The sequence below is a fragment of the Lepisma saccharinum genome, unplaced genomic scaffold, assembly GCF_977018435.1.
Source record: "Lepisma saccharinum unplaced genomic scaffold, izLepSacc3.1 HAP1_SCAFFOLD_609, whole genome shotgun sequence".
In the NCBI taxonomy this organism is placed as follows: Eukaryota; Metazoa; Arthropoda; class Insecta; order Zygentoma; family Lepismatidae; genus Lepisma; species Lepisma saccharinum.
Genome location: NW_028143282.1, coordinates 66,720 through 93,796, shown reverse-complemented (window position 1 = coordinate 93,796; position 27,077 = coordinate 66,720). Strand labels below are relative to the sequence as shown.

At 38.1% G+C, this 27,077-nt stretch overlaps 1 protein-coding gene across 1 annotated transcript in view; it reads left to right on the top strand.

Annotated features, from left to right (window-relative positions):
- Window positions 1-27,077, top strand: part of LOC145983066 (GTPase-activating Rap/Ran-GAP domain-like protein 3) — a gene marked incomplete at both ends in the record, with an annotated part of 150,979 nt that overhangs the window by 60,097 nt on the left and 63,805 nt on the right. The window contains 3 exons of the mRNA XM_083116341.1: window positions 18,046-18,144; window positions 23,861-23,964; window positions 26,030-26,141. Of these exons, the coding sequence (XP_082972467.1) occupies window positions 18,046-18,144; window positions 23,861-23,964; window positions 26,030-26,141 (315 nt within the window). The remainder of the gene's footprint in view (window positions 1-18,045; window positions 18,145-23,860; window positions 23,965-26,029; window positions 26,142-27,077) is intronic.

Here is a 27,077-nt window from a genome sequence, read left to right as displayed (position 1 = left end):
AAATTGTGCAGGGGACAGCATATATATTTTGCCACCTGGTGTAAATGGTGAATCATATTCTTTGTTGGGGATGCTGTACAATTCAAGAATTATTGTATGTTGAGGATTCTCGATTATGCCGGTTATTTCTTTTTCTGCTGTAAGCAATCTACTTGTTACAGATTCAAGGTGCTCATTGATAGTCCTAACAACATCATCATGGCCTGGCTTGATTTTTATGTCCACAACAAGTTTCTTGTATTGTTGCACAATTTCTTGTAGCTGGGTGGCAAAAACAGACAGAGCATTTGCTTGATTGGATTCCATGGTCCCTAGCTGTTGCTTGATATTAGCTACAATTTGCTGTAAATTTTCAACAACTGCCAATTTTGAATTTTGAGCAGTAAGATCATGGACTTGTCTTCTGATATCCTCAAACAGGGCATGCAATTCATTAATATGTTGATTAGTTGGTAGAGTGGCCACTGTCTGAGTGAGTTGTTTGATCTCTGTCTCGATATTCTTGATATCTTCTGATTTCAATATGCGATTCACAGCTCTCTTAATATTTTTAAGTTCCTGTGATGTAGGCAGATTTGATACAGTATTTTGCAAAGATTCAAGTGCCATTTTCACATTATTTAATTCAGAAGCATCAGCCACATTTTGGATAGCATTTTGGAGCAGGGCTATATCTGCCTGAGTGGGTGTTGATTGTTGTAAAATTTCAAGTTTTGTTTGGATATCATCGATCAAGTGATGAAAATGAGATAGCTCAGATTCAGTGTTGAGGTTTTCAAGCTTTGTGATCTGTTGCTGGACACTGACAAGTGTGTCTACAATACCAGGCAGGCGGGATTCTAGAGATTCTTGTACATTTGTCAAATCACTTTACACTGCTGCTATTGTACCCTCAAGATGGGTTATGGTACTTTGAATTTTTCCAAAATCTTCATATGTTTCAAGTTGCAGCTTAATGTTGGCAACACTCCGAGTTATTGCACTCAAAGCATCAGAAGATGGCAAGTTGTTCATAAAATTTTCAAGTGTCTCAATTTTTTCTTTAACCTCGGCTATGGCATTGTTCAAGGGGTCCAGATTAGGTATCTGGAGTGATTGAATCTGTTTCTTTAGAGTGGAAATCACTAGATCAAAATCTTCTTGTGATTTTATGCTTTTGACAATTGTTTGGAGCTGTGTCTGGACATTATTAATCTGCTCTTCCAATTGCTGTTTCAATTGCTCAGAGTTGTTGGCCTGGGTCTTAAATTTGGCTTGAAGAGCTGCTACAGCTTCTTCTAAACTTTGAAAATTATCCAATGTGGCCAAATCAGTATATTTCTGAATCAATAATTTGAGTTCTGAGTCAATTTTAAGAAGAGGGTCCATGCATTGTGATTGTAAATTTGTAATTTCTAGTTGAAGACTGGCATTGAGTGTGGTTTGTAAAGCTTGTAAATCACTTCTTAATTTCTTGACTCTGACATCAAGCATCAGAATCTCATCACTGTGATCTTCATGTCTTGTATGGCCAAATATATCATTAGGCATTTTTGTTTTAGTGGTTATTGATTATTAAATATCTAATTCTTAATTCTATAAAAAAAGGTATAAGCTTGTCTTAGGATCCAGGGACCTCAATATATAAGCAGTCACCAGCAGAAACAGTATATACAGTGCCAGAAATCATGTTTGAGTGGTAATTCTATAAATATTTCTCCCTATTGAAATCTTGACATTACCCTCAGGGGTTGTAATAAATTGCAATTGACCACCTACAGGTAATTGGTAATGATTTAAATTATTGTTAAATATGTACAATGTTTTACCTGTTTCATCATCAACATCTGTAAGTATGCTGTTCAGATGAATAATTAACAAAGCACTTAGTTTAGATATTATATCAGAAGAGGGTTGTGGTGTTGGCAGGTCCATAATAGCCTGTTTTTTGAACCCAAATAAGTTCATAGGCATGTTTATTTATTTCAAATCATGCTCTGTAATTGGGCATTGATTACCACTTTTCAAAACACAATGACCCCATGGTAGAGTATGTATGCCACATGATAAAATGCATCTCTTATCATCATGTGGATCCAGAGCCACTTTTCTTACAATATTTGTAGTCAACAAGTGATCCACACTCTGAATTCTGCATTCTGATGTTCTGATTGTGCTACATGATTTGAGGCAATTTTTGTAATCTTCAAATTCAAGCTCTTTGTCAACAGTTACTCTGCCAATGCCCTTGGCTTTTTTTGCAACAACACCACTACATGTTTCAAAGCTGTACATCTTGGCCCTTAACCCAGCAAATGCCACAATAACATCACCAAGTGTCTCATCTTTTAACTTGCCAGGCACCTTTTTGTTGTGGGGTTGAATCTTTGTATGTTCACTGGTATCAAAATATTCAAGCAATGCATGCTGTGTTATATCTTGATAAACATCTTCTGTTTGAATATCAAGGATAAACTATCTGTGTCCATGTACATCAGCTTTACACGATCCTTATAAAAAGGCTTCAACACATCATAATACAATTTTAACATGTGTAATTTGGCCAATTCCAATATCACAGCCCCTACATAAATAGGCTTTTCAAACTTCATCTTTGTTTTTTTCATGTTGAAAAGTGCCATATTCTCATCATAAATTCTTCTGTAATTGAAGTTGGGCTTTGCAATCAATTTTTTGCTCCGGCTGGGGTCAGTAATTATTTTAACATCAATATGTTTTCTGACATTTTCTATTGTTTTGCCATACACAGAATTGACCATCAATTTAAACAAGGTCTTATCAAATTGGCTCATTGCAGATGTTCGAAGCTCTGTGTTTGTATCAATATATGGCTTCAACCATCTTGAGTGCCTGAACCTCAAAACTTTTCCAACTTTGGTCACTTGAACACCATGATTCATCAGGAACTGGAGGTTTTTGTAATATATGACATAATCCTGTTTCGGCTCTAGAGTCATCATCAATTTCTTCTGTTTAGAGCCAGGTGAGCACTCAACCTCAGGAATTGGGGGCAGATCAGAAAATGTGTTGTGTAATCATCAGGAATTGTCAGATCAACCTCTAAGAACAGACCATAGTTACTGTCATCAAAATCCTTAAGATCTTCAATATTGAAATCTTCAACCCACTCAAGCCCTGCATATGGCAATTTATCCATCATAGCATAACCATAGAGGCTGTTGGCATCTACATACAGTATATAATTTGATGGCAGTGCTGGATCATAATCAGGAATATATTTGTTATTTGCTCTGGCATATCTCTGAGAACATTGCACCATGCCTCCTCTTATACATTGTTCCATAAACAGATACATATCTTGATCCTGGATCAGATCCAATTGCATTTTAGTGTTTAAAAACATTGCAGACCATGCTAGGCCCGGAGCACTGTAAAAATACATTGGATCCAGCTTATAATTTTGCATGGAAGATTTTCTGAATGCCTGCAGTATATCAGCTAAGAGGGTCACATCAAGTTTTAAATATGCCTTGTGATAATCACCAAATGTCTGGCATTTTAAATTGTTCCACATCAACTGGGCATGGTGATAATCATCATCAGTAATTCCAGATGCTCTGATTTTGCTGTAAAACTCTTGTTGTGGTGGCAGAGAACACTCATCAAATTTAGAAAAATCTGTAACATAATCATATGGATATACACCCTTCCGCCTAATTAATTTCAGGTCCTGATTTGGAAACAAAGCACATGTGATTTTGAATTGATCATCAGATAATTGAGTGGCCAGTGTAGCCAGGCTAGCAGACAGAATTCTGTATGAATCAAGAAATCTTAAGTGAATAGGAACACCATTAACTTTTATTTATTTGCTAATGGCAATATATTTTTCATTATTTTCAGCTAAAATATTTAAATTCTACTTGTCAAACCCCTCGTACCTGATCAGATGATGAAAATCATAATTGGATGCACCATGGCAAAATATGGGGACAAATTTTGGTCTCTGGATCTTAATATTACAGCTATTACACAGGGCCATTAAGAATTTACCATCTGTATGGGAATGGTGATGAACCTTGATATTTGCATCTGAAAATTCAGAATCACATACCGGGCATTTTTCTGCATTGTTGAAATCTTCAATCTGTTCCTCTGTTAAAGGCAACATGGGTTTTGATTTTAATAAGACATTAGATGCTATGCAACGGCACTCATTTTCTATTCTATGTGCAAATTCTTTGATGGCATCTGCTCCCATGTATAAATCTTTTTTACTAACAACCCTATCCTGTACAACCACATAATAAAAACTAGAAGGTTCATGTAATTGATATGATGTAATTGAAGATTCCTCAGGATCTGGGCTACAGAATGCAAGGGGTTTGAGGTTTGATTCAAAATCACACACTATATATGCTGGGTGTTCCAACAAGGCTTCAAATTTTTTGAATTTGGCATTTTCACTTGGATTAGGCATAAGCATATGAACAGGTTTATGATTGCCACAGTATTTCAGATGCTCAATTAACTTGTTTTTAGCAATTTCTGTATTCACTTCCCGAACCCCATTCACCATTTTTCTACCATCAAATACAGTTAAACATCTTCTACACAACTTGAATATTGTCTTAGATTTGTCTAGTTGTGTTCTGACTAAAGCTTCAAGATTATGTATCAGATTATAATGGTGTGTATCATCCCCTTCAATTAAGAGCAGATCAATCGGAACAGCAGAATCATCATCAAATGTACTGATTCTGAGAGGTGCTATCAAGCAATTGCCACGGCCAGTAGAACAAATAAATACATTAATAGATAATTGTTTACCATTAATATCCCTGGCCTTTTTTTTCAAATTTATCAATATTCTGAACAGACATTGGATATTCTAAACCCTCCATTGCTTCATCAAAATCATGTTCATGCTGTATATAATAACTTATTCTCTCAGGATCCCTTAAAACTGGATACAAAGCAGCTAAAATACACCACAAAAAGCATTTCTCATCATTATTTTCTACGTTAACCACGGCTCTTTTGTTTTTAATATTGGCAGGTAAAGGCAAATATGTAGATCCTTGTAATGGGTTGAATTCAGAAATATTAACATAGAGCTTGTGTGGAGATCCGCATAGGCTCCATCCAGACTCTTTTCCAGCAAATTCAGAGTGTTTAATATTCAATTGATCTATCAAACTGCTTATTATTTTGTCTGAATTTGCATTTGAATATACCGGTAAAGTTTCTGTTATGTGGGGCTGTGTAAATTTTGTGCCATTTGGCTTCTTATATTGTGTAAACAATTTGAGGGACAGCTTATAAGAGCCACTTTGTGCATTTAGAATTGCCTGCACATCAGAATTTATACTGTTCAAAAAATTCTTAATGTCACATTTTGGCTCTGATACAAATCGGTAATCCCTAAGTTGGCCATTAAAACTGCTATGGATAGGTGGTGCATAGCGTGGCTGCTTTGCCGGTCCAGCATTAACAGGTGTTTCATGCTTCCTTTTCAGACAAGATGTAGATGGTTGAGGGGGCAATGTTGATGACTGTGCAGAGCAAGTACCTTTATGTTTATAAGTGAAGTATTCCATGCTATATTTTCTATGGCATTTAGGGCATATTTTTGTGGGAGTTCTGCATTTGTCTGGATTACAATTCCTTTGATGCCTGGCCCAATTGGGGCTGGTTATATTCTTATTGCATTGATTACAATATTTTTGATTTGGCATTTTTGTTGTTTATTATATAAGATTTCCTGTGGTTCAAATCAAAATTCTATGCTTAATAAAAAATATCAGTTGGGTTCAGCAGTGTGTTTTGTATATTTAGTGTGTGTGTGTATGTGTGTATGTGTGTTAATATTTTTGGCTTTGGTATTTATATAAAATTTCTTGGGGTTCAAATCAAAACTCTATACTTAATAAACCTATGACAGGTTGTACAGGATAGCCTACATGCACAAAGATAGAATAAGTATTGATCCACTGAAGCACTGACCTTTCACAATTGCATGTCTGCACAGGCATGTCGTGATGTGCATGGAAAGGCATTGACCTAATACCATGTGTCATGTATTGATCTTGTATAACAAACTAGGGCAAATATAAACCCTTTGTTCAATATATTAGAAAATTCTATATATTGAATCAAACAAACCTATAATTCAATTTAAACAAATCTGCTATATTTAAAAAAAAATAAGAGGAGCACTGCAACAACACATCTGTACTCCTAAGCCACTCTCACAATACTAACTGATATGTAATACAAAAAGCTCTTGCATCATAATTTGTTGCACAACATAATGCAAAAGCTCTTGCATCATAATTTGTTGCATAATACAAAAGCTCTTGCATCATAATTTGATGCATAACATGATGCAAGAGCTTAGTTTTAAGTGTAGCCAAAAAAAATATCAAGAGGGGCATATTTTTAACAAATTTATGGACAACAATCTGACAGAAGTGTCTTTTGTAAGTGTGGACAAATCAATCTGAGGGGGCTCATCATTTCACACGAATTTCCCGAGGGCATTTTTACAAAAATCTTGGATTAGACGGTGTACCACACTTGAGCAAAAAGCTCATATGGGCATGTTGAGCAAGTTTTAAGTGTAGCCAAATCTGCCTGAGGGGGCTCATCATTTATCGCGCCAATATTATAGCCAATTATACTACTACTGTTCACCTCAGTTAACTTGGGCAAATCCTCGGCATCTAGAGAAACGGGAGAACGTCCTCCAATTGGTCGCTTTCAAGCACGTTAAGCGGTATTGTCCTCGTTTCCCTCGTGTCCTTTCTTTCTCACCAACTGATCCATCCATCCTTCATACTTCGAGTTGCGCCAGGTGAACCAAGGAAAGTTATGTTCGGTCAAAATGGTCAATGGTCAACTAAGTTCCAAATTACCATCCTTGTATTTTGACGTTTGTTTTCCAAAGGATTCCAACACCTCTCAGACGTATAGTTGTCGCGTTCATTGGTTCCCCAGGCGGCTGCCTTTGGAATCGTACCCTGCCCGCCCCTCTCCTAATGAGCCAGGACCTCCTTAGCAATACCACCCCAACAAAGCTCCAGGCAACGCGTTGTTGCCATGCTTTAAGAGGGCGGCGGGGGAAGTCGACGCGCTGCACTCAAAGCATGTGACATAAATAAATAAATCCACACAGATAATTAATTATGGTGTTTTATTATTTCTGTGACCCGAAAATACATCATAATAATCATCTGATTCGTCCAATCTTGCATAGCATTTTATAACGTTTAATAAGACAATTTAATGTCTCGTCCAAGTAAATGAGTTTGCAACCTTCTGAACGCAGCTCCTGTAGTCTCCGTAGATACCGGTATCTCCAAGCAACAATTCTCGCCGATTCCATTATTACATTCTTTTTCTTTAAGCGACCAAACCGAAAACCAAGTTTTTTTATTAGTTCTCGAAGCGTTGTTTCTTCATAAGGGAAGTCCGACACACTTTTTAAAAGTTGCAATAGTTCACTCACTGTCGGTGACTGTCCTTTAGTACAGAACTTGTAAATTTCGCGTCTAATGAAATCGCAAGTAAACTCGTCCACTTTGTTAATTTTCTCTTTTTATTTCCAGGCTTCTTTGGTGTGACTGGACCTCTCCGAATCACATTTCGCACGGTTTTTCTTTCTAACTTTAATATTTTGGCTGTCTCTGCAATGGCTCCTTTTCCTAGCTTTTTCTTTTCGACATATTCGTGCACATTACACACAAATAACTGACTTTGCTTGTTCAACGTTTTGGTTTTGGATACTTTTCTGCTCGGTGCTCCGGAAGTGCTTGGTTGAGGAATATCTTGGTTCGTTGAATGATCTGGAACTTCGGATGTGTCCCACGGTCGCCACATGTCGATACAAACTCTGTTTTCCCGTAATATTTCTAAGATATAACAATAAACTAGATAAAAAAAATACACTTGTCAATCCAAGAATACGAACTCGCATACGCACCTCACACCGCTCTCTCGTTGCGGAGTTTGTGAAAGGATGCGAAGAGAAGGCCTTGGGGGATGAAGTGACTTGGCAACGTCCAGCCTGTTGACAGCATGCTCACCCTGCACGCGTCGCAGGATTGCAATATTCTCAAGGGTGGGAGGATCTGGTTTCCAAAGGAAACCGGCGCGCTTTGATGCCGCCTGGGGATCCAAAGAACGAGGCAAGTATAGCTAGCACCATACGTGAACAATGCAACGTTTTCCTCGTAATGTTCGAAGAACTTAGTTTGTGCCGTGCTACAAATTGCGATCGACGAGAAAGAGAAGCACTGAGTTCCACGAGCCGCTACTTCTCTCGTGGTCCATGACGTCACACCAAGAAATCCCTCGCGACTCACGAGCTGAAACGGAACTGCCGTTTTCGTCGATCGAGTTCGTGAAGCAGGGAAAGCCACTAGTGACCTCTATCGGTCAAACAATTAAGTAGAATTTGAAAACACTGACGCGAAGCGTACCGGAATGTATGAGGAAAGATGTGGGGATATTCGACGCGGAATTTAATATTATACTTGAAAATCATGTTCGCGTAGAAAATCGTCACGACCCGTACGGTATTTGGAACACATGCAGGGTGCGATATTCAGCACAACTGGGAAAGCCAACATGGCACCAACTTCTACCACAACGACGGAATCCACTTCACAATACACTTACAACTACATAATGTGCACATACCATTTATGCACTAATTAGGCTATATGACTACAGAATATGTCGTTGACGACAACCTTGCAAAATATTTTGGGCTTCGCCGAAATTAATCCTCTCGTGCTTTTCTTTCACCTGCACGCAGTGCGACGAAACTCTCTCTGCTGGAGTAACTACCCCAATCGATTATAGTACAACTGTTCACACCAGAGTGCAGCACTTCCCGACCGAGATACGACGGGGTACGGCATTAGGAAGGGGCGTGATAATCGGCACTTCTCCCCTAGTACATTTTCTATTTCCCATATAGCGTTAACAATTTTTTGTATCGTCCTGTATTTATATGGGCTTGTAAAGGAGGATTATGAGGGTTCTGCAAAGTGAGTCCAGGATGTATTGCGGGGAAGAGATGTTGACATTTGCGTGACTTCAGAAAGGGTCGCTTCTACACACACATACCCCTCCCCGAGATGGAGAATTCTGGATAAACTCCTGTTGATTGGAGCACTCACCCCTTCTTCTTTGAGCAGCTCATTTTTAGAGTGCAATTCAGTGAAACATATAAAATATAGGGCTGAGTTCTAAAAAGAAAATAAACATAAAAGTACCCTGGTAACTGGTAACAAGTTGTTCTGAAGCATTATCCGAGCTAAGAAGATCGTCACGTGATTATGACCGTCGTTCCAACTTTGTCTTAAAGTATTTTTCTCCCCCCCCCCCTCCCTTTGCACGGCAATTAGCAGGAGAGCGGTAATTCCTCTGAAATCCTGGCAGCCACCCAAGATCCGTCCTCTGAGGACCTCTAGAAGTACAATCGAAGGTCCATTACGCAAATCTTTGTAGAAACGTAACGGCCTTATCTTAATCTTCGGGGACATGATAAATCCTGAGTGAGGGAGAAGAGGGAATCAAGAGGGACCTTTTTGCCTCTAATCGCATCCGTTCGTGGTATTCAAACATCAGATCTACTAAGACACGTAAGAAAGGAACTTGTGTACACACGTTCAAAACTTGTTTGCAAGTGTGGTTGTGACTGTCATCTTTTTAGAACATTCACAATTTAGTTGTATTACTGATAAAAATGTTTGATAAGAAGAAAGACATTTCATTATCACTGTTACTGTTTTAATTATGTATTATGGGATATACGACCTCGTAAGTCTGTTTCTGCAATTTATTTCTTGCAAGAATTGATATATTGTGTGCATTTTGGTAATTTTGAATCTAACAGCAACAATTATGGCGACCTTTGCCAGGATTCGTGGATATATAATGTGGAAGTTATCTTCTGATTACTTTAAGTAATGGATCGGAAGCAACGTGGTACTTTGAAAAAAAAATTTCGAGTGGGGAGGATTCAGTTGGCTTCTTGTGAAGCTTTGTCTAAAGATGTGCATAATCTTATGCTTGCACAAATCTACAGGCTGTATATTTGATGCACTTTATTCATTATTTATTACAAGGAACATTGCTCGAAGAGGGGGCGGGAGAGAATGCTATACCCCAAATTAAGAAAATTTTCGTAGAGTATATCCTCTGCTAGGATAATTTGCATAAGGTGCATTCCAGTGTCACGGGTGGAATACACGGAGTACATTTTTTAATTAAAATAACTATTCTACTGATTAAGCAACATTTTTCTTACAGTTTCTGTGCAATGAAAAAAGAAACTTAACACTGTGCATTAAACATAACTACCCTTAAAATACTTTCCCAGATTTGTAGCTACAAGTGAACAATTTTGTAACTTGGGTGGGACAGACAAGACACTGCCTCTTTACTTAATAAGAAGCTTATTTTAATTTTTTGTGAATTATCAAATGATGAAAAATAAATTATTTAAGACAAAGAGAGAAGGGAATTGACCTTTGAATATTGTAGTGGAGTAGAGGGGGGGAAGAATGTAACAGTTAAACGAGAAATTAATTGTTTTTTAGTGTCACGGGTGGAACACAACGGAAAACACAACTAAATCAAAAAGTTAAACGAATAATATGTAAAATACCTTCAACTTTCTAACTTAATTATGTATAATACTTGAATTTTTATCCAAAGGACGATTTTAGATTGTTCCCTCACAAGATAGGATAAAGTTACAGCATTTCATTTAATTTTAAAAATTGAGGTTCAGGGGCACTATCACAAGGAAAGCTTCATAAGCATCCCCCGTCTCTCTCATATCCCAAAATTCGACCAAGCATCCCCCAGCTAGGAATTTTCACTTGCGGCCCTGTTCCAATAGCAAATATTAGCTTTTAGCACATATTTTACATATTTCAGTTATTTTTACATACAGGCTGTCCGGGCTAGAGGTATAGAAAAATAACTGTTTATAATACGAAAACTGCTCTTTGTATTGTCTCGTAGTGAAGCTAAGTCGATTGACCATCGATCCAAGATTTCCACTTGGACGATCAATCGTGCTGTTGAGTCACGCATGCGCAGAAACTGCCTGGCCACAGAGATCCCCAGATTTGAACCATTAGATTTTTTTTGCATGGGGCTTCATTAAAGATATTGTGAACAATGGAAAGTTCACGACTTTTGTGATTTGAGACAGCGTATCGTTGCGCTAATAACGCCTCAAATGCTGGTCAACAATTGGCACGAGCTTCATTATTCGTTTGGATATGTGTCGAGCTACAAATTGTTCTAACAATGAGGTGTACCAACGTACATAAAAACCTTCTGAGTTACTTTGTATATAACCAGGACAAGAAAGTTAATTAACTTTACAGATGCTAAAATATATGTGTATTTTTTATACCTCTAGCCCGGGCACCCTGTATAATTTCCATATTTTCAAGTATTTCCGACATATTTTCATATTCATTCTATTACTACATTTTCCCTTGTGTTAAATATCAAGTGTTTTCCGTTCATCTATATTCTGCTCGTTTTGTACTCTCTGTTTACAGGTATTTTAAATCTTGACAATAGACAATGCATTTATCATTGTAACATTGTTGTCAACAATAGAGTATGCAAGCTCAGGCTTTCGTGGTGAAATCCTTGTATTTTAAATATTCTCCCATTACTTCATACAATATTGAACGCAGTTTAAGTCAATATAAATCTGTCTTCAGGGACAACAGGAGATTCACGTTTCAGCACTTAAAAGAACATCTTGTAATCCATTGTTTTGGTAACAAAAAATACATCACATTTTATATTTTAATTGTGCATTAAGTCCGCTTGAGACGAAAGCATTTCCTTTAACATTTTTCTTAGCATAAATGCTACTTAAATGCGTCGAAAAATCTTATAGCATATGGTAGCTTACACGGAAGCATTTCATGTAAAATTTTGGTAAGCTTTTGTGATTACAATGTATAACATATACAGCATGAAAGACACGTCGAGTTACACCATATATGCTGAGTGCACAGTAAATGTTGTTAGGTGTATATTTATGGAACGCCATTGTTTTGTAGCTAATATTGTTTTAGATGAAACGTTATTCCTCTCGGTTGAATAGTTATCGGCTTTTAAAAATGTGAAGTGATATATTTTTTACATCTCGTGCGGCCGCCATTACAGCTGCACTCGTGACCTAGAGATCGCTTCTGATTGGTTATGCTACGGAAATAGAGCCTGTTCTATCCTTGAGAAATGACAAGAAATATGCCATGGCATCTGAAATGCCATAAAATTTCTCACTTTACGTGGTAAATGTTAAGAAATGCTAAGGAAAATGTTTTCGTCTAAAGCGGGCTTTACATTTATGTAGCTAGGTGAGCTTCTTACTTAATGTAAATTTCCATTTTCACAATTGTAAGTCCGTGTTGAATTCCATCTATTGATTAAAAAATAACTAAATATTGCTACGCCCCTTGTGTGTACGTACTTACATGTTATTTACCACGGCTACAGATATCTTAATCTCAGGGGGATAGGTTCTTTGTTTGAGAATTCCAAATAAGAAAGCGTTTTATAGCCAAGAGGATATAGTTAAATGCGGATCTATATTCTGAGAACTATACAAAATACAGAGAAAAATATATAGCGACATTGAAATGTATCGAAAATTTACATCGGTTACATTCTTCTTGAAAGGAAATCTTCTTCTTTCTCTTCGTAATTATGGAAAGGCTTCTTCTTCTTTTCTCTCTTGATTATAGAATAGGCTTCTTCTTCTTTGATTATGGAAAAGGCTTCTTCTTCCTTTCTTCTTTTGATTATGGAAATAAGCTTCTTCTTCTTTAATTATGGAAAAGGCTTCTTCTTCTTTTCTTCTTTGATTATGGAAAAGGCTTCTTCTTCTTTTCCTTTTGATTATCGAATATGCTTCTTCTTCTTTTGATTATAGAAAAGACTTCTTTTATTATTTCTTCTATATATAAGAAATCTAGTTGCGTCGTCTCGCTTCCTTTTCTTTATGCCCTATATATGATTTCTTTCCCTTTCCCGGTTTCTTTGGCAAACGATACAAGCTATACTTATATAAAGGAGTAGGGTCGACTAAACTGACACTAGCGCCACCTCCTATTTGACGACCAAAGGGGAATAACCAGGATCGCTAATAACAAGCGCTGCCAATGGCCCAGTGCGACTAAGAAAAAGCGCAACCGAAAAGTGCTTCGGGGCGTCTAATTTGACACAGCGCCACCGGGGACAAACAAACAAAAAACTGACGATGTTCTCCTCGTCAGAGATATAAAGATACATTTCTGAATTCGTTATCTTAATTAATAACTTCCCTAAACGTTTCGTATGCGACAATATTCTTAATTATTTTAATTGACTATATACACCGTTCTATTTACTTCTTCTATAGTATTTAGACTCTTCTTTTATATATTTCTCAATTTACTAGACTATATGTAATCCCTCTTCTCCGCTCCAAGTTTTTACAATTGCCTTTGCTCCTTTTATATAGCGTGCTGCCATCTCTCGTCGATTCCGAGAAACCATTCCTCCTTGCAACATTCATTGTGTTGTCGGCACTGGCACGTGACACAACTCCCCCTCCTTGAGGATGAAAAATTTATATATATTGGAAAATTCATTTGAAATAGATAAATTTTTCCACTTTCCCTACATCTCGTTTCACTCTTCTCATTTACTCTGTGCAATTATTTCTCCTGACATGCAGCATTTTTTCCTCATCTCTATTACTCTTTTCTTTCTATTTTCGTTTCTAGATATCATCACCACGTTCCGGAAATATTCGTGATCTGTTAAGTTATTTTTAGATACAAAATATAATTCTTCAATTGTTCATCTCCTGCAAGTCTGCTCGTCTAATATCTCCAAGATAGTCTTTTCCTGACGATGTCCTGCCAAAATAGTAATTCTCGTTTCACCCTTTTCTTCTTTCAGCAATCTCTCTACAGATTATCAGCTAGCTCAGATTTTTCCATTTCAAAGAACTCTCTCTCTCTTCTCTAAGTTGACCATCTAAGTGTTTCTATCAGCTACAATAATTCTTCACGTCATCCTTAATTTCATATGAGCATGTATCTAGATATATTTATTTTCTGGGATTACTACCCATTCTCGGAATACAACCGATTCTTCTTTAACTTCTGGGATTACAACCCATTTCTTTTACACTTTTCTAAATACACGATGACCTTTAGTCGTCTAAGCTTACAAAGAATTTATTTTACTGATATTATTCGATCTTCTTTCATATTATCTTCTCCTTTTTCCCGAGAGTTTTCTTCATAAATTACTTCATTCTGTGCCTAACTGTTCTCTTCTTTCTCTTCTGTTCGTACAATTGAAAAGTTTACTTCCATATTCCATATTACTTTCTTTGGCTTCTTTCCTTTTACAGGTTTCATCTTCCACTATCGGTCTCATTGTTCACTGGAGTGGTGACATAAATTAGCAGTTATTATTCTTTCTTAACATATTACTTGCAGAATAGATTTTCCTCCAACGATGGGTATTATATATCTTTTTACAGGAACTAACATTAAAGAACTAAAATTTTCTTCTTTCAAATATATCATTAATATTTGCCCAAACTAATAATTCCACGAATTTTTCTTCTGGTGAACTAGAACTTTTTCAGACAACTTTAATAATTCTAGAAACGTACGCTTGCCAGTCTGTAAATCATAACATCTCCTTCCTTTGCACTAGTCAGTCTTATTTGTTTCTTCCAATTTTTTCAAATACTCGTTGCTTGTTATTATTTTGTTTCTCTTTCCCTTCCTCTTCTTTCTTTTCTTTCTTCTATTTTCTTTTCTATTCTTCTCAAGATCCTTCTTCCTCCTCTTCCAACTTTCTTCCAGTAAAGAAATTACTTTCATTTCTCTCTTCTTCAAATCTGGTTTCTGCCAAGACTTCTTCTTATGTTCTACATCTTCATCAAATGCATGCTTTCCTTGTCTTTTCCGTCTCGTCTTCTTCTTCCTTCTCTTTGGCGAAGTAGCATCAAAATCCATTTGGTCTATGTTGACCCTTTTTATCATATTCTTAACTTTCTTCAGGTTCCTTTCTATTTTTAATTTCTTTCTCTTCTTCTTCTTCCATGTCTTTACGTGAATATATCTAAATCTCATTTTACTTTTCTTTCTTCTTTGTTTACATCTTCTGCTAGGCTTATACTTCTTTTCTTCTTCCTTTATAGACTCGTCACTGGAACTTTCTTCTATCATTTTCACTTCGACATGGATTTCTTCACCGTTACATTGACAACTACATTTTTCCTCACTTTCTATTTCTCTTTCTTCTTCTTCTGTTTTCTTATCTTCCTCTTCTTTGACCTCTTTAAGTTCCTGAGTGGTTTCTTCTCTTAACTTTATAGCTACTTCTGCTATCTTGCCGTCATGTTCGTCATTGGAACTTTCCTCTCTTTCTTCTTCTATTTTCTTATCTGTCTCTTCTTTGTTTACTTTGCCTAACTTTATAGCTTCTTCTTCTATCTTGCTGTCATGCTTGTCTTTGGAATTTTCCTCTTTCGTCTTCCAACTTCTATCTTCTATATAGACCTTCGCTTCTCCTATCTTGTTTTCGTTTTCTTCTATTCTGGAAACATCTACTTCTGTCTTGCTGTCATTTTCTTCTGTTCTTGAAACGGCTAATTCTATATTGTTTTCGTTTTCTTCTATTCTTGAAACAGTTAATTCTATTTGAGATTTACTTTCAACCATCTTTCTCTCCAAATTTTCGTTTCTTTGTTTATTTTCCTCTCTGAGATTCGAAACCTCCTCTTCTATTCTTCTATTTGTACTTATACTTTCGATTAACAACGTTGTTTCTTCTATCTTTCTTTCCAACGACTTTCTATTTCCTTCACAAGTTTCATTCAATCTCAAGAACATCTCGTGGGTTTCGGACCTCGATGCTTCCAATTTCCTGCTATTTTCCTCGAGCCTTTCTTCCATCTTTTTATTACTTTCTTCTAACTTTCTACTACTTTCATCTATCTTTTCTTCGAGTCTTCTATTATTATCTTTTGCTTCTCTGTTATTCTCTTCCATCTGTGTTTTTAATTCTCTTTCTAATCTTCTGCTATTTTCTTCCATTTTTTCTTCTAGTCTTCTATTATTTTCTTCTAGTCTTCTATTATTCTCTTCCCCTTGCATCGATAAGTTCTGGAGCATTTCTATTATGTTCACCTCTTCCGTCCTCTTTGGTTTTTCCTTCATTTTCTCTTCTTCCTTTTCCCTTTTCTTCTCTTCTTTTTCATTTATCCTTTCTTCCTTGCAATTTTTGCATACGTAATCTCCTCTTTCACTTATTCCTATGTACTTTTCTCTTCTTATCTTCTCACATAGCCAATGTTTCATTTCTTTGCATGAGCTGCATAGGATAGTTTCTTCCTTATTTCCCTCTTCTCCACAGCAGTTTAATATTTCCTTTCTGTCTTCCATTTCATCTGTTATAGTTCCTCTGTTCTCTCCTTCGATATTATTTTCTTCCTCCATTTTGGCCTTCTTCCTTTTTCGCTTTCTTATTCACAATTCTGCTAGCCGCAACGTTGGTCGCCACTAATGCTACGCCCCTTGTGTGTACGTACTTACATGTTATTTACCACGGCTACAGATATCTTAATCTCAGGGGGATAGGTTCTTTGTTTGAGAATTCCAAATAAGAAAGCGTTTTATAGCCAAGAGGATATAGTTAAATGCGGATCTATATTCTGAGAACTATACAAAATACAGAGAAAAATATATAGCGACATTGAAATGTATCGAAAATTTACATCGGTTACATTCTTCTTGAAAGGAAATCTTCTTCTTTCTCTTCGTAATTATGGAAAGGCTTCTTCTTCTTTTCTCTCTTGATTATAGAATAGGCTTCTTCTTCTTTGATTATGGAAAAGGCTTCTTCTTCCTTTCTTCTTTTGATTATGGAAATAAGCTTCTTCTTCTTTAATTATGGAAAAGGCTTCTTCTTCTTTTCTTCTTTGATTATGGAAAAGGCTTCTTCTTCTTTTCCTTTTGATTATCGAATATGCTTCTTCTTCTTTTGATTATAGAAAAGACTTCTTTTATTATTTCTTCTATATATAAGAAATCTAGTTGCGTCGTCTCGCTTCCTTTTCTTTATGCCCTATATATGTTTTCTTTCCCTTTCCCGGTTTCTTTGGCAAACGATACAAGCTATACTTATATAAAGGAGTAGGGTCGACTAAACTGACACTAGCGCCACCTCCTATTTGACGACCAAAGGGGAATAACCAGGATCGCTAATAACAAGCGCTGCCAATGGCCCAGTGCGACTAAGAAAAAGCGCAACCGAAAAGTGCTTCGGGGCGTCTAATTTGACACAGCGCCACCGGGGACAAACAAACAAAAAACTGACGATGTTCTCCTCGTCAGAGATATAAAGATACATTTCTGAATTCGTTATCTTAATTAATAACTTCCCTAAACGTTTCGTATGCGACAATATTCTTAATTATTTTAATTGACTATATACACCGTTCTATTTACTTCTTCTATAGTATTTAGACTCTTCTTTTATATATTTCTCAATTTACTAGACTATATGTAATCCCTCTTCTCCGCTCCAAGTTTTTACAATTGCCTTTGCTCCTTTTATATAGCGTGCTGCCATCTCTCGTCGATTCCGAGAAACCATTCCTCCTTGCAACATTCATTGTGTTGTCGGCACTGGCACGTGACAATATATACTTTCATATCGAAGTATATAAATTCGTTCCCTGGTCATCAGTATCCAAGGACGCCAACTTCATTTAAATATTGAGGGCCAAGTTTAACAACAATAGTTTTTTATGTATAATATAGACGTATGTACTTCTTAATGAATATAATACAATGGTCTTTATTTAAGCAGGCGTGTTTCGGCCTCATGGGCCGTTCTTACAACCAACCCTTGTCAGAGAAACAAAAGTGAATGATGGGGACAATGTGCCTTGCCCCCCGCTCCCCCCTCTAAAGTCTGCACCTATGTCAGTATGTGAACTTCCTCTTGTCTTCTTTCCAGAGACTGGCAGCCGGGACTTCGACCGATTCGCAGGTCTTCTAGGCGACAAGATCCGTCTCAAGAACTGGGACAAGTACAGGGGCGGACTTGATGTGAAAGGTAAGCTTTCCCACCGGTTTATTAGTGCTTAGTTAGGTCTTGGGTTGCTCTGCTAAATTAATTAGTTGTGCTAGTACAATCATTGTGTTCCCTGCTTTAAGCTATTATATACAGGGTGATCAATAAAGTACCGTGTCCTGATGGTATCATACAAGTTGATGAGATATTAAATTTGCGAAAATCCAAACTTTTAGTTACCAGATCTTGACAATGGAAACCTCACCATATGGACAAAAAGGGTTATCCTGGTTCAGTTACCGCCACTGAGTGGTTCCTCACCTGCTGGAAGACCTTGCCAGCTATCACGTGATTTCTTCCATCCACTAAGAGTATCGCCGGAGACAGCACATGCTTTGTTTTCTGCAGCCAGAGCTCGTCCATTCCATTTTGGAGAGAAATTTGAACAGGACAGATTTGCATCTCTGCACTTCAGCCCCTGAAGATGAGGATGATGTTAGCTCTCCAAGGGATTCAATCCCTTAAGATGAGAGTGACGTTAGCTCTCCTAGGAATTCAATACCTGAAGGTGAGGTGGCGTTAGCTCTCAGGGACTAAATCCCTTAAGATGAGAGTGACGTTAGCTCTCCTAAGGATTCAATCCCTGAATATGAGGTTAACGTTTACTCTCAGGCATTGAATTCCTGAAGATGAGGTGGCGTTAGCTCTCAGGGACTTAATTCCTGAAGATGAGAGTGACGTTAGCTCTCCGAGGGATTCAATCCCTTAAGATGAGGGTAACGTTAGATCTCAGGGACTGAATCTCTGAAGATAGGAGTCACGTTAGCTCTCCGAGGGATTCATCCCTTAAGATGAGGGTAACGTTAGATCGCAGGGACTGAATCTCTGAAGATAGGAGCGACGTTAGCTCTCCGAGGGATTCAATCCCTTAAGATAAGAGTGACGTTAGCTCTCAGAGAGATTCAATCCCTGAATATGAGGGTAACTTTAGCTCTCATGGACTGAATCCCTGAAGATGAGTGTGACGTTAGCTCTCCGAGGGATTCAATTCCTTAAGATATGAGTGACGTTAGCTCTCCGAGGAATTCAATCCCTGAATATGAAGGAGACGTTAGCTCTCAGTGACTGAATTCCTGAAGATGGGAGTGACCTTAGATCTCCGAGGGACTGAATCCCAGAAGATGAGAGTGACGTTAGTTCTCCGGTAAATTCAATCCCTCAAGATTAGATTGACGTTAGTTCTCCGAGGTATTCAATCTCTGAATATGAGGGTAACTTTAGCTCTCATGGACTGAATCCCTGAAGATGAGAATGACGTTAGCTCTCCGAGGGATTCAATCCCTTAAGATGAGGGTAACGTTAGATCTCAGAGACTGAATCTCTGAAGATGGGTGTGACGTTAGCTCTCCGAGGGATTCAAATCCTTAAGATGAGAGTGACGTTAGCTCTCCGAGGAATTCAATCCCTGAATATGAAGGAGACATTAGCTCTCAGGGACTGAATCCCTGAAGATGGAAGTGACGTTAGCTCTCCGAGGGATTCGATTTCTTAAGATGAGGGTAACGTTAGGTCTCAGGGACTGAATCCCTGAAAATGTGAGTGGCGTTGGCTCTCCGATAGCTTCGATCCCTTAAGATGGGAGTGACGTTAGCTCCGATGGATTCGGTTCCTTAAGAGGGGAGTGACGTTAGCTCTCCGTGGGATTCGATCCCTTAAGATGGGGGTAACGTTAGGTCTCAGGGACTGAATCCCTGAAGATGGGAGTGACGTTATCTCTCCGAGGAATTAAATCTCTGAAGATGGGGGTGACGTTAGTTCGAGAAAACTGAAGCATATTCGCAACTGACCTGGCTTGTGTCCGGGGGAATCTCTCCAACAACAACAACAACAACAACAACGTCGTTCCTGTTAAGAACACAAATCACAGTTAAACGCTGTCGCATTACTGTCAAGGAGTCCATGGTTCGATTCCAGAATTCGTGCTTTCAAGCCGTATAGATCCAGACTCCAAAAACCTATCTATGCATAAAGTTTACTGCAATCTTTGCATTTGTCAAAATACCATGGTATTCAGTCACTTGCTATCAAATTCAATAATTATAAATGGCAAGGAGGGGAGGGTTAATTTGAATGTTCATCAGCAGCTGATAAAGAGGAAAATATATCAGTTTTAATGTAAAATAACTGGAAAGGTCATTTATTAAAAGTGGCAGTTGACAACACTGTACAGAGTACAGTATAAGCAAAATGGGGTAACAATATATCGTTGAATGCAACAGAATTGGAACTCTCGTTGCAACATAATTCACTCCGACTGCCACAAGGGGACACTGGAGGAGATTTATAACCACCTAATCACGGTATGGCTGCCATGGGAAAGCAAAATCCGTTGTTTACTATTCATTATCGCTATTTAACTCCAATTCATTGTCGCTTTCACACGGACGCAGAAGCATTTTCAAAATTCTGGAATCTCGCTGCCAATCGAAATCTGTATGATGTAATCATTAGATTTAGAAAGCTTCATTGGCCGGGGGATGCTAGGGTGCGCTGCAGTCCACCATAGTCATTATAGTAATATATATAATAGTCATTGCGCACTCAAAAATAATTTAGAAAGAATTTTTTGAGTAGAGTAGAGCAACAATCACACAGAGAAATAGAGAAAGGGGGCGGAGAGAAGGGACGAGAGAGGGTAAGAAAAAGAAAGGTGGAGAAAGGAGAAGGGCTAGAGAAAAGTAGGAAGAAAGAATGAGAAATAGAGAGAGATGAAGCAATATAGAAAGCGCCGAGAAAGAAAGACAAGTAGAAAAAGGGAAAATAAATAGAGATGGAGACATGTTCAAAGTGAAAGCATGATAGAAAGAAAAAAGGAGAGAGGTGTGTGACGGGACAAGAGAAAGAGGGGAAGCAAACTAAAAATAGAGGGAAAGAAAGAGAGAACAGAAATAGAAAACAAAAGGAAAATAGAAGAATACAAAGGGCAAAGTAAAGGTAGAAGCAAGAGAGAGAAAATAAACTATAAAAGAAATAAGAGAGCAAAAGAAAGACGGAGAAAAGAATGGAAGAGAGAGCAAACGAAAGATGGGAAGGAATATAGTGAGAGCCCATGAAGATAGAAGGAAAGGAAGAGAGCAAAAGGACAAAGGAAACACAGCAAGGGAAAAATGGAAGGAAAATAGAGCAAGAGGAAGGTGGAAGGTAAGAAAGAAGAGAGAAAGATAGGAAGAAAAAGATAAATAGAGGGGGAAGATAAATTGTATGCGCATGAGCAAGAGTATCTAAGCATTCATGACCATAGTTTCTTCGCCCAAGTGAGATAGAGGCGATTCCACTGAAGAGCTTTGCTTTTTCTGCATGTTTACTTGCAGGAAAATCGAAAATGAAATTAATTTGTCTGGTAGGACTCTTATATTATTTGTTCTCTTGCATGTTTGAATGAATCGTACAAGTTTGTCATCGTATTTAATTTTATTATTGCAAAATGTTTGCAGGTGAGATTGTACCAGTTTACCATTTTCCAATTTAGACTATGTTGATTTACGCATATATTTTCAACCGCTGATCAACTGCCGGCTTCCCTCAGGAACAATAATCCTTGGGCTGTGCCTGAAGTCACGTATGCGCCGCGAAGTGACGTCATTATCAACCTTCATTCTCAAACGTTATCGTGTGGTGGGTGGGCATTGGGGTATTGGATTTTCACCTGAAAGAGAATTTCTAGATTTTAGGCTTATATGGCAAGAAACCACTGCTCGTTCCTTGTGTCAGTGTGTAATTGAGCCGCCATCTTTAAAATGACAAAGTGGCGTTATAACCTTGAGGACGTTATGTGGTACTATTATCGTATGAGGGAAACACCTACGAATCATATATTTCGGACTTCTTTACATTGCTAACGTGTTATTTTCGAATGCGGAACATTTCTTAAGGTGAAATAATGCATTTCTAACTAAGATAATGTCTATTTCTTCTATTTACGAGTTCTTACTATTACTTGTTGTTTCGAATCTGTAACACATTATGGCCGTGATAGCGTACTGGTTTAGGGGGCGTTCTGAGAGTTTTTGGTCGATTTATGCAGTGTTGCAACCTCGTTCACCGGAAAATATCTACTTTCGTGCCAGGATTTGAAATTATGCTAATACGTCGCATTTACGTGTAGAACTTGTAAAATAACCTTGCGATTTACCACGTTCATTGTCCATACACAGCAATTCGGAACCATCTTTCTTTTGGAACTCGTTAATGCTCTTCCTTTACGCACAACAATCTTGCAACCTTGAATATTGACGTCAGACGAGGAATGCCTACGTGGTTAGGTTAGGCCTGTTAGGTTAGGTTCCATTAGCATAAATACAAAGAAAAATTAATATTTTCGCTAAGAGACGCGTTACCTTGTATTGCCTAACATGAAAAAGCTCTCTCCTGTGACGTCAGAACACAATGTTGCTTCAGTGTTGTGCGATAAGTGACACCCATTCGGGGAAAATGGATTGTTCCGTGGAGCTGCTGTACTTATGGTAGGGTTACGTTAAGAAAACATAGTTCATTTCGTTTTTTTATCAATTTCCATACTTGACCGCCAATTATTACATGCATATTCGTGATTAGGAGGTCTCAATTAGAGTAGGCGAAATTTCATAGCAATTGGAGAGTCGGGTATTGTAAACGCGTTCCAAAAAAAATTAAAAATACTCGACACATGGTTCTAGTGAAAACACGGCGAGGCTGAAACACTGGCTACGGGGTTGCATCATCTTAACCCACGGAACATTGCACTCTCGTTCAGAAAGCAAATGGCGGGAGCAGAAACAGCGTGTCGGACAGAGATTTTCGCAGAAAACAACACGCATTCACATTAAAATGGATCAAATCTACATTCAGGAACTTCCAAAACGCTCAAGAAACTGATTTCCGTAAGTATTTCTCCTGTAAATTTGAAGGAATCCGTTTCCCTCATACGATAATGTTACCCGTTATGTTAATAACAGCTGATACCAGTGGCGTATACTGAGTACGAGATCTGGGGTATCTCAATGTGAAGTGGTCCTAGGCCATGAATAGAAATATATTTACCAACTCCTAAGAAATCAGGTTGCGAACTCATAAGAAATCAGGTTGCCAATTCGTAAGAAATCAGGTTGCCAACTCGTAGGAAATCAGGTTGCCAACTCATAAGAAATCAGGTTGCCAACTCATAGGAAATCAGGTTGCCAACTCATAGGAAATCAGGTTGCCAACTCATAAGAAATCAGGTTGCCAACTCCAGAATCAGCATCATCATCTCAGTGATGTGAATAATATTATTTACAATTAATTTCTGATCGATTTATCTCCTGTATTTTATTCTCTAGACTTCAGACTTCGGAGATGGCCTATCTAGCCTAGAATATACGCTCCTGGCTGATACCTTACATACATTTCAACTGTGTGCAATCTGTCCTGTAATTCTTATATTTTTAAGGCTTTCATTTGACTCACCCTCGTATTCAAGTAGAATCAAAGTATCTTCTGCATAATCTCTCTCTACCTTCATAAACTTCAACATTGTGGTGAGAGGCAGTCACACATAATATTCCCTAATTCCAATAATGTCCAATTAAAAAAAAACAATATCGGGAATAGCCTAATATCATTGAAACAGCTACATTTCTTTACAAAGTAATCATAATGGTAATATAGTGCTTAATAAATTAACTTGGACGTATCCATGTAGCTTATGTGTGTGATCTAATTAATGTGCTTATCTTTTCAGGGGACATGACGGGTCGGTACTCAGTATATACGATATACGAGGGCCATGAGATAATGTTCCACGTGTCAACCATGTTGCCTTACTCCAAGGATAACCGTCAACAGGTAAGGCGCCAAGATTATATTTTGTGGATAACAGATACGTACAAAAGCATATCACAGCTCGTATGAACATTTCAAAAAATGCGTCTCTCCCCACCCCGTGCTTAATGCCGCCCTTACTACATCGTCTGTGATTAGAGTCTAAAGCCTGAATCACACGGAAGTGGATTTCCAGTAGGAATGTCCTAGTTGGCACTGGACTGGCTACTCATTTGCTAGTTTTAGACTCTCGCGATACTTGTTACACCGTACTTGTCGATAGTCTTTTGTTCCCATAAGACATTGCGCAGTGCAGACAATCTGTAAATATGGACGAGCAATTTGAAGAATGTTGTAGGAGAATTACTGCTTTTGTGCTTTTATTAAAAATTGTAAAGGAAAAGTATGGACTAGAGATTGGCTATGGTAATCAATGCATACCGAACAAGCTTTTTAATTAACTCTGGTATGCATATTCATGCATGAGATTCGCATGACTCATTCATACATTTTAAGAAAAATCAAACATTTAATTTAATACACAATAAGAATTGTCATTTTCGGCTAATCATATTTGTCACGTTCACACCTCATCGCTTTGCATAAATACCTAAATATTAATGAACTGAACACGAATGCACTGCACGTCATCTCTTTCCTTTTTTTATATATCGAGAAACTAACAAAAACAGCCAACACTCGGAAAGCACAGGCTAAAAACTCCCTTTGGAAACTCACAGATTGTCTTCACATGGCCAAACTTTGCTCTGATTGGCTGCTCCACAGAATCCAGTCGAGGAAAGCCAGCAGCAATTAGAACATGTCCTATTCCCCCAAACCAGTCAGCCAGGCAGCCATTACATCCGGGCAGGTAGCCAGTTCAGCGCTAACTATACTCCATGAGGCCTTAGAAAGATCGCGAAAGGGCTTGAAGCAGATGACAATATGGTGGTGTCTGCGAGAACCAATCAGGTCCGCGAATGAGCGAGCCCGATTGCCGCAGTTAGCTCGTTGCACCCTTCTGGAAGGGTGAGTGACCTCTGCCTCTCGCTACCTCGGCCTGTTTGTTCGACTGAGGAGCAGACGACACGAGAGTATCGGCAATAGTGTGCGAGCGACGTCTGCTGTTAGCCCGCGAAACGCTTTTTCTAAGGCCTCCTGCAGTACAACTAGGTATCCAGTTCCGTGTGATTCGGCCTTAAGAGCTGTACCTTTGCGGGTGACCTTGACTGCTCCACGTAGAGAGAGTTCCGTAGTTGCCTTTTGGATGCTCGACTACAAAAACTGTGGAAAATAAGACGCTTCAACCTGCCTCGAGAAGCATCGTATGTATCTGTCTAGTAGTTTAGCAACAGTCCAACAGATGTCTCCCATATTAGGCGTTGTTCCTTCGTCGTTCAAATATGGTGGGACCAAGAATAAAAGAACCTGCGCATCTTACTGTGTTGGAGAGGTCCGAGCTGAACGGATGGAGGGGAAGATGCGCAAAGGCTTCTTGTCGAACGTTCTATTGTTTGTGGTCCCGTCTGGGAAGAATGGATGAATGAACCCGCTCCCACCTGGAAGGTCTGTTATTGCACGATATTTGTTTTGAACGGTTTTGAAACAAGTTTTAAGTACAAACAACGAAAAACATAAATTTTACGACACAAGGGCAGCTGTCCTTTCGCAGTAGCGACGATTGTGACCCGACACTCCCGTAGGCAAATATATCGGCCAATCACATTTAAAAGGGTAGAGCCAATCCGAAGCAGCCTCCCGCGTACTGCATGAAAGTAGTTTCGCTCTTGACCAGAGGTGGTAAGACTGCACATGTGATAAGAGGAAAATGACGCTCAGTGGCTAATCCAGCCTGTAGCTCCTTCCGTTGCGACTGCGCATCTGGGCTTGCTCAGGGTTCACCCGCAAAGATACACCTCGTTAACTCTAGCAACAACGAATGAAATAACAATATTAGATTTCCAAGCCTAGAACTTTACATATCTTCTCAGAACTTAGTCAAGAGATACCAATGATAACGAATTCTGTAATTAATGTACATTCAATTATCCCGCTCATTCTTACATTTGTTTTGCATTTTCTCCAACAGGTGGAGCGGAAGAGGCACATAGGAAACGATATAGTAAATATTGTGTTCCTAGATGGGGGACCAGGTCAGATGTCACACTTCAACCCGTCGTTCATTAAATCTCAATTCACTCGTATCCTTTTGTGTATAGAAACATAAGTATTTATGCAATGTTTATTACTGTTCTCAAATAATTTAAGAAAAAAATGATAAGTATATAATTTTAAACCTGGAATCTGAAAACTTGAAGAAAGAGTATAAATTTTATTTATCATTATCAATCAAACAATGAAAAACACCAGCCTAGCTAGTACTTATCCTTGGGGGAGCAGGAAAAGTACAAGACATCTCCCTTTGTAAATTTTGCCCAACGGTTCGCCATGTATCTGGGTTTTCTAGCGTTGTGGCTTCTCGAAGAATGAGTTCTGCTCAAAGTATGACACTTCAGAAGAAACTAACTTGAAATATTTTGAAAATATTAGAAGTTAAAATGACAAAATCAGAAATTGTGTTTCGGAAAAATTAAGGTCAAGTGCAATATTTTATAGTATTTCCCCCACTACAGAACAGTTATGAAAACTGTGTACGCTAGTGTCCTGAACTATGAAACAATTGCCTGCTTTTTATTAAATTGCTTCCCATATTAGTATCCACCCTCCCTCTTTAGGATTTTTCTATATCGTGATTTCGCCTTCTTTCCTATGTTTTAGAATCTTATTTATTTTAGCCTGCTTTTGATTGTTCCTTTTACTGACTTCTCCTACACGTTTTTGCCTTTATTTTCTATTTCTCCCCCTTCCACCCTTCCTCTGTCCTTCATTCTTACCTTGCCGGTTAATCTGTGGAAAAGGGAACCGAAATATACAACCCTGGACTGTACCAATTATCACAATGCAAGTGCTTGCGTAAAAATTAAGAAATTTCACCAAATTACCAGTAATGAACTGCACTGTATTAAAGAAAGAATGTGAGTTTGTAGTTTAAAGCTCTCTCAACGTTAAAGGTATTTCCAACAAAACACCTTCTCCGTTAAGATCTATTGTTGCCTATTGTTGACGCAAGCCGTTAA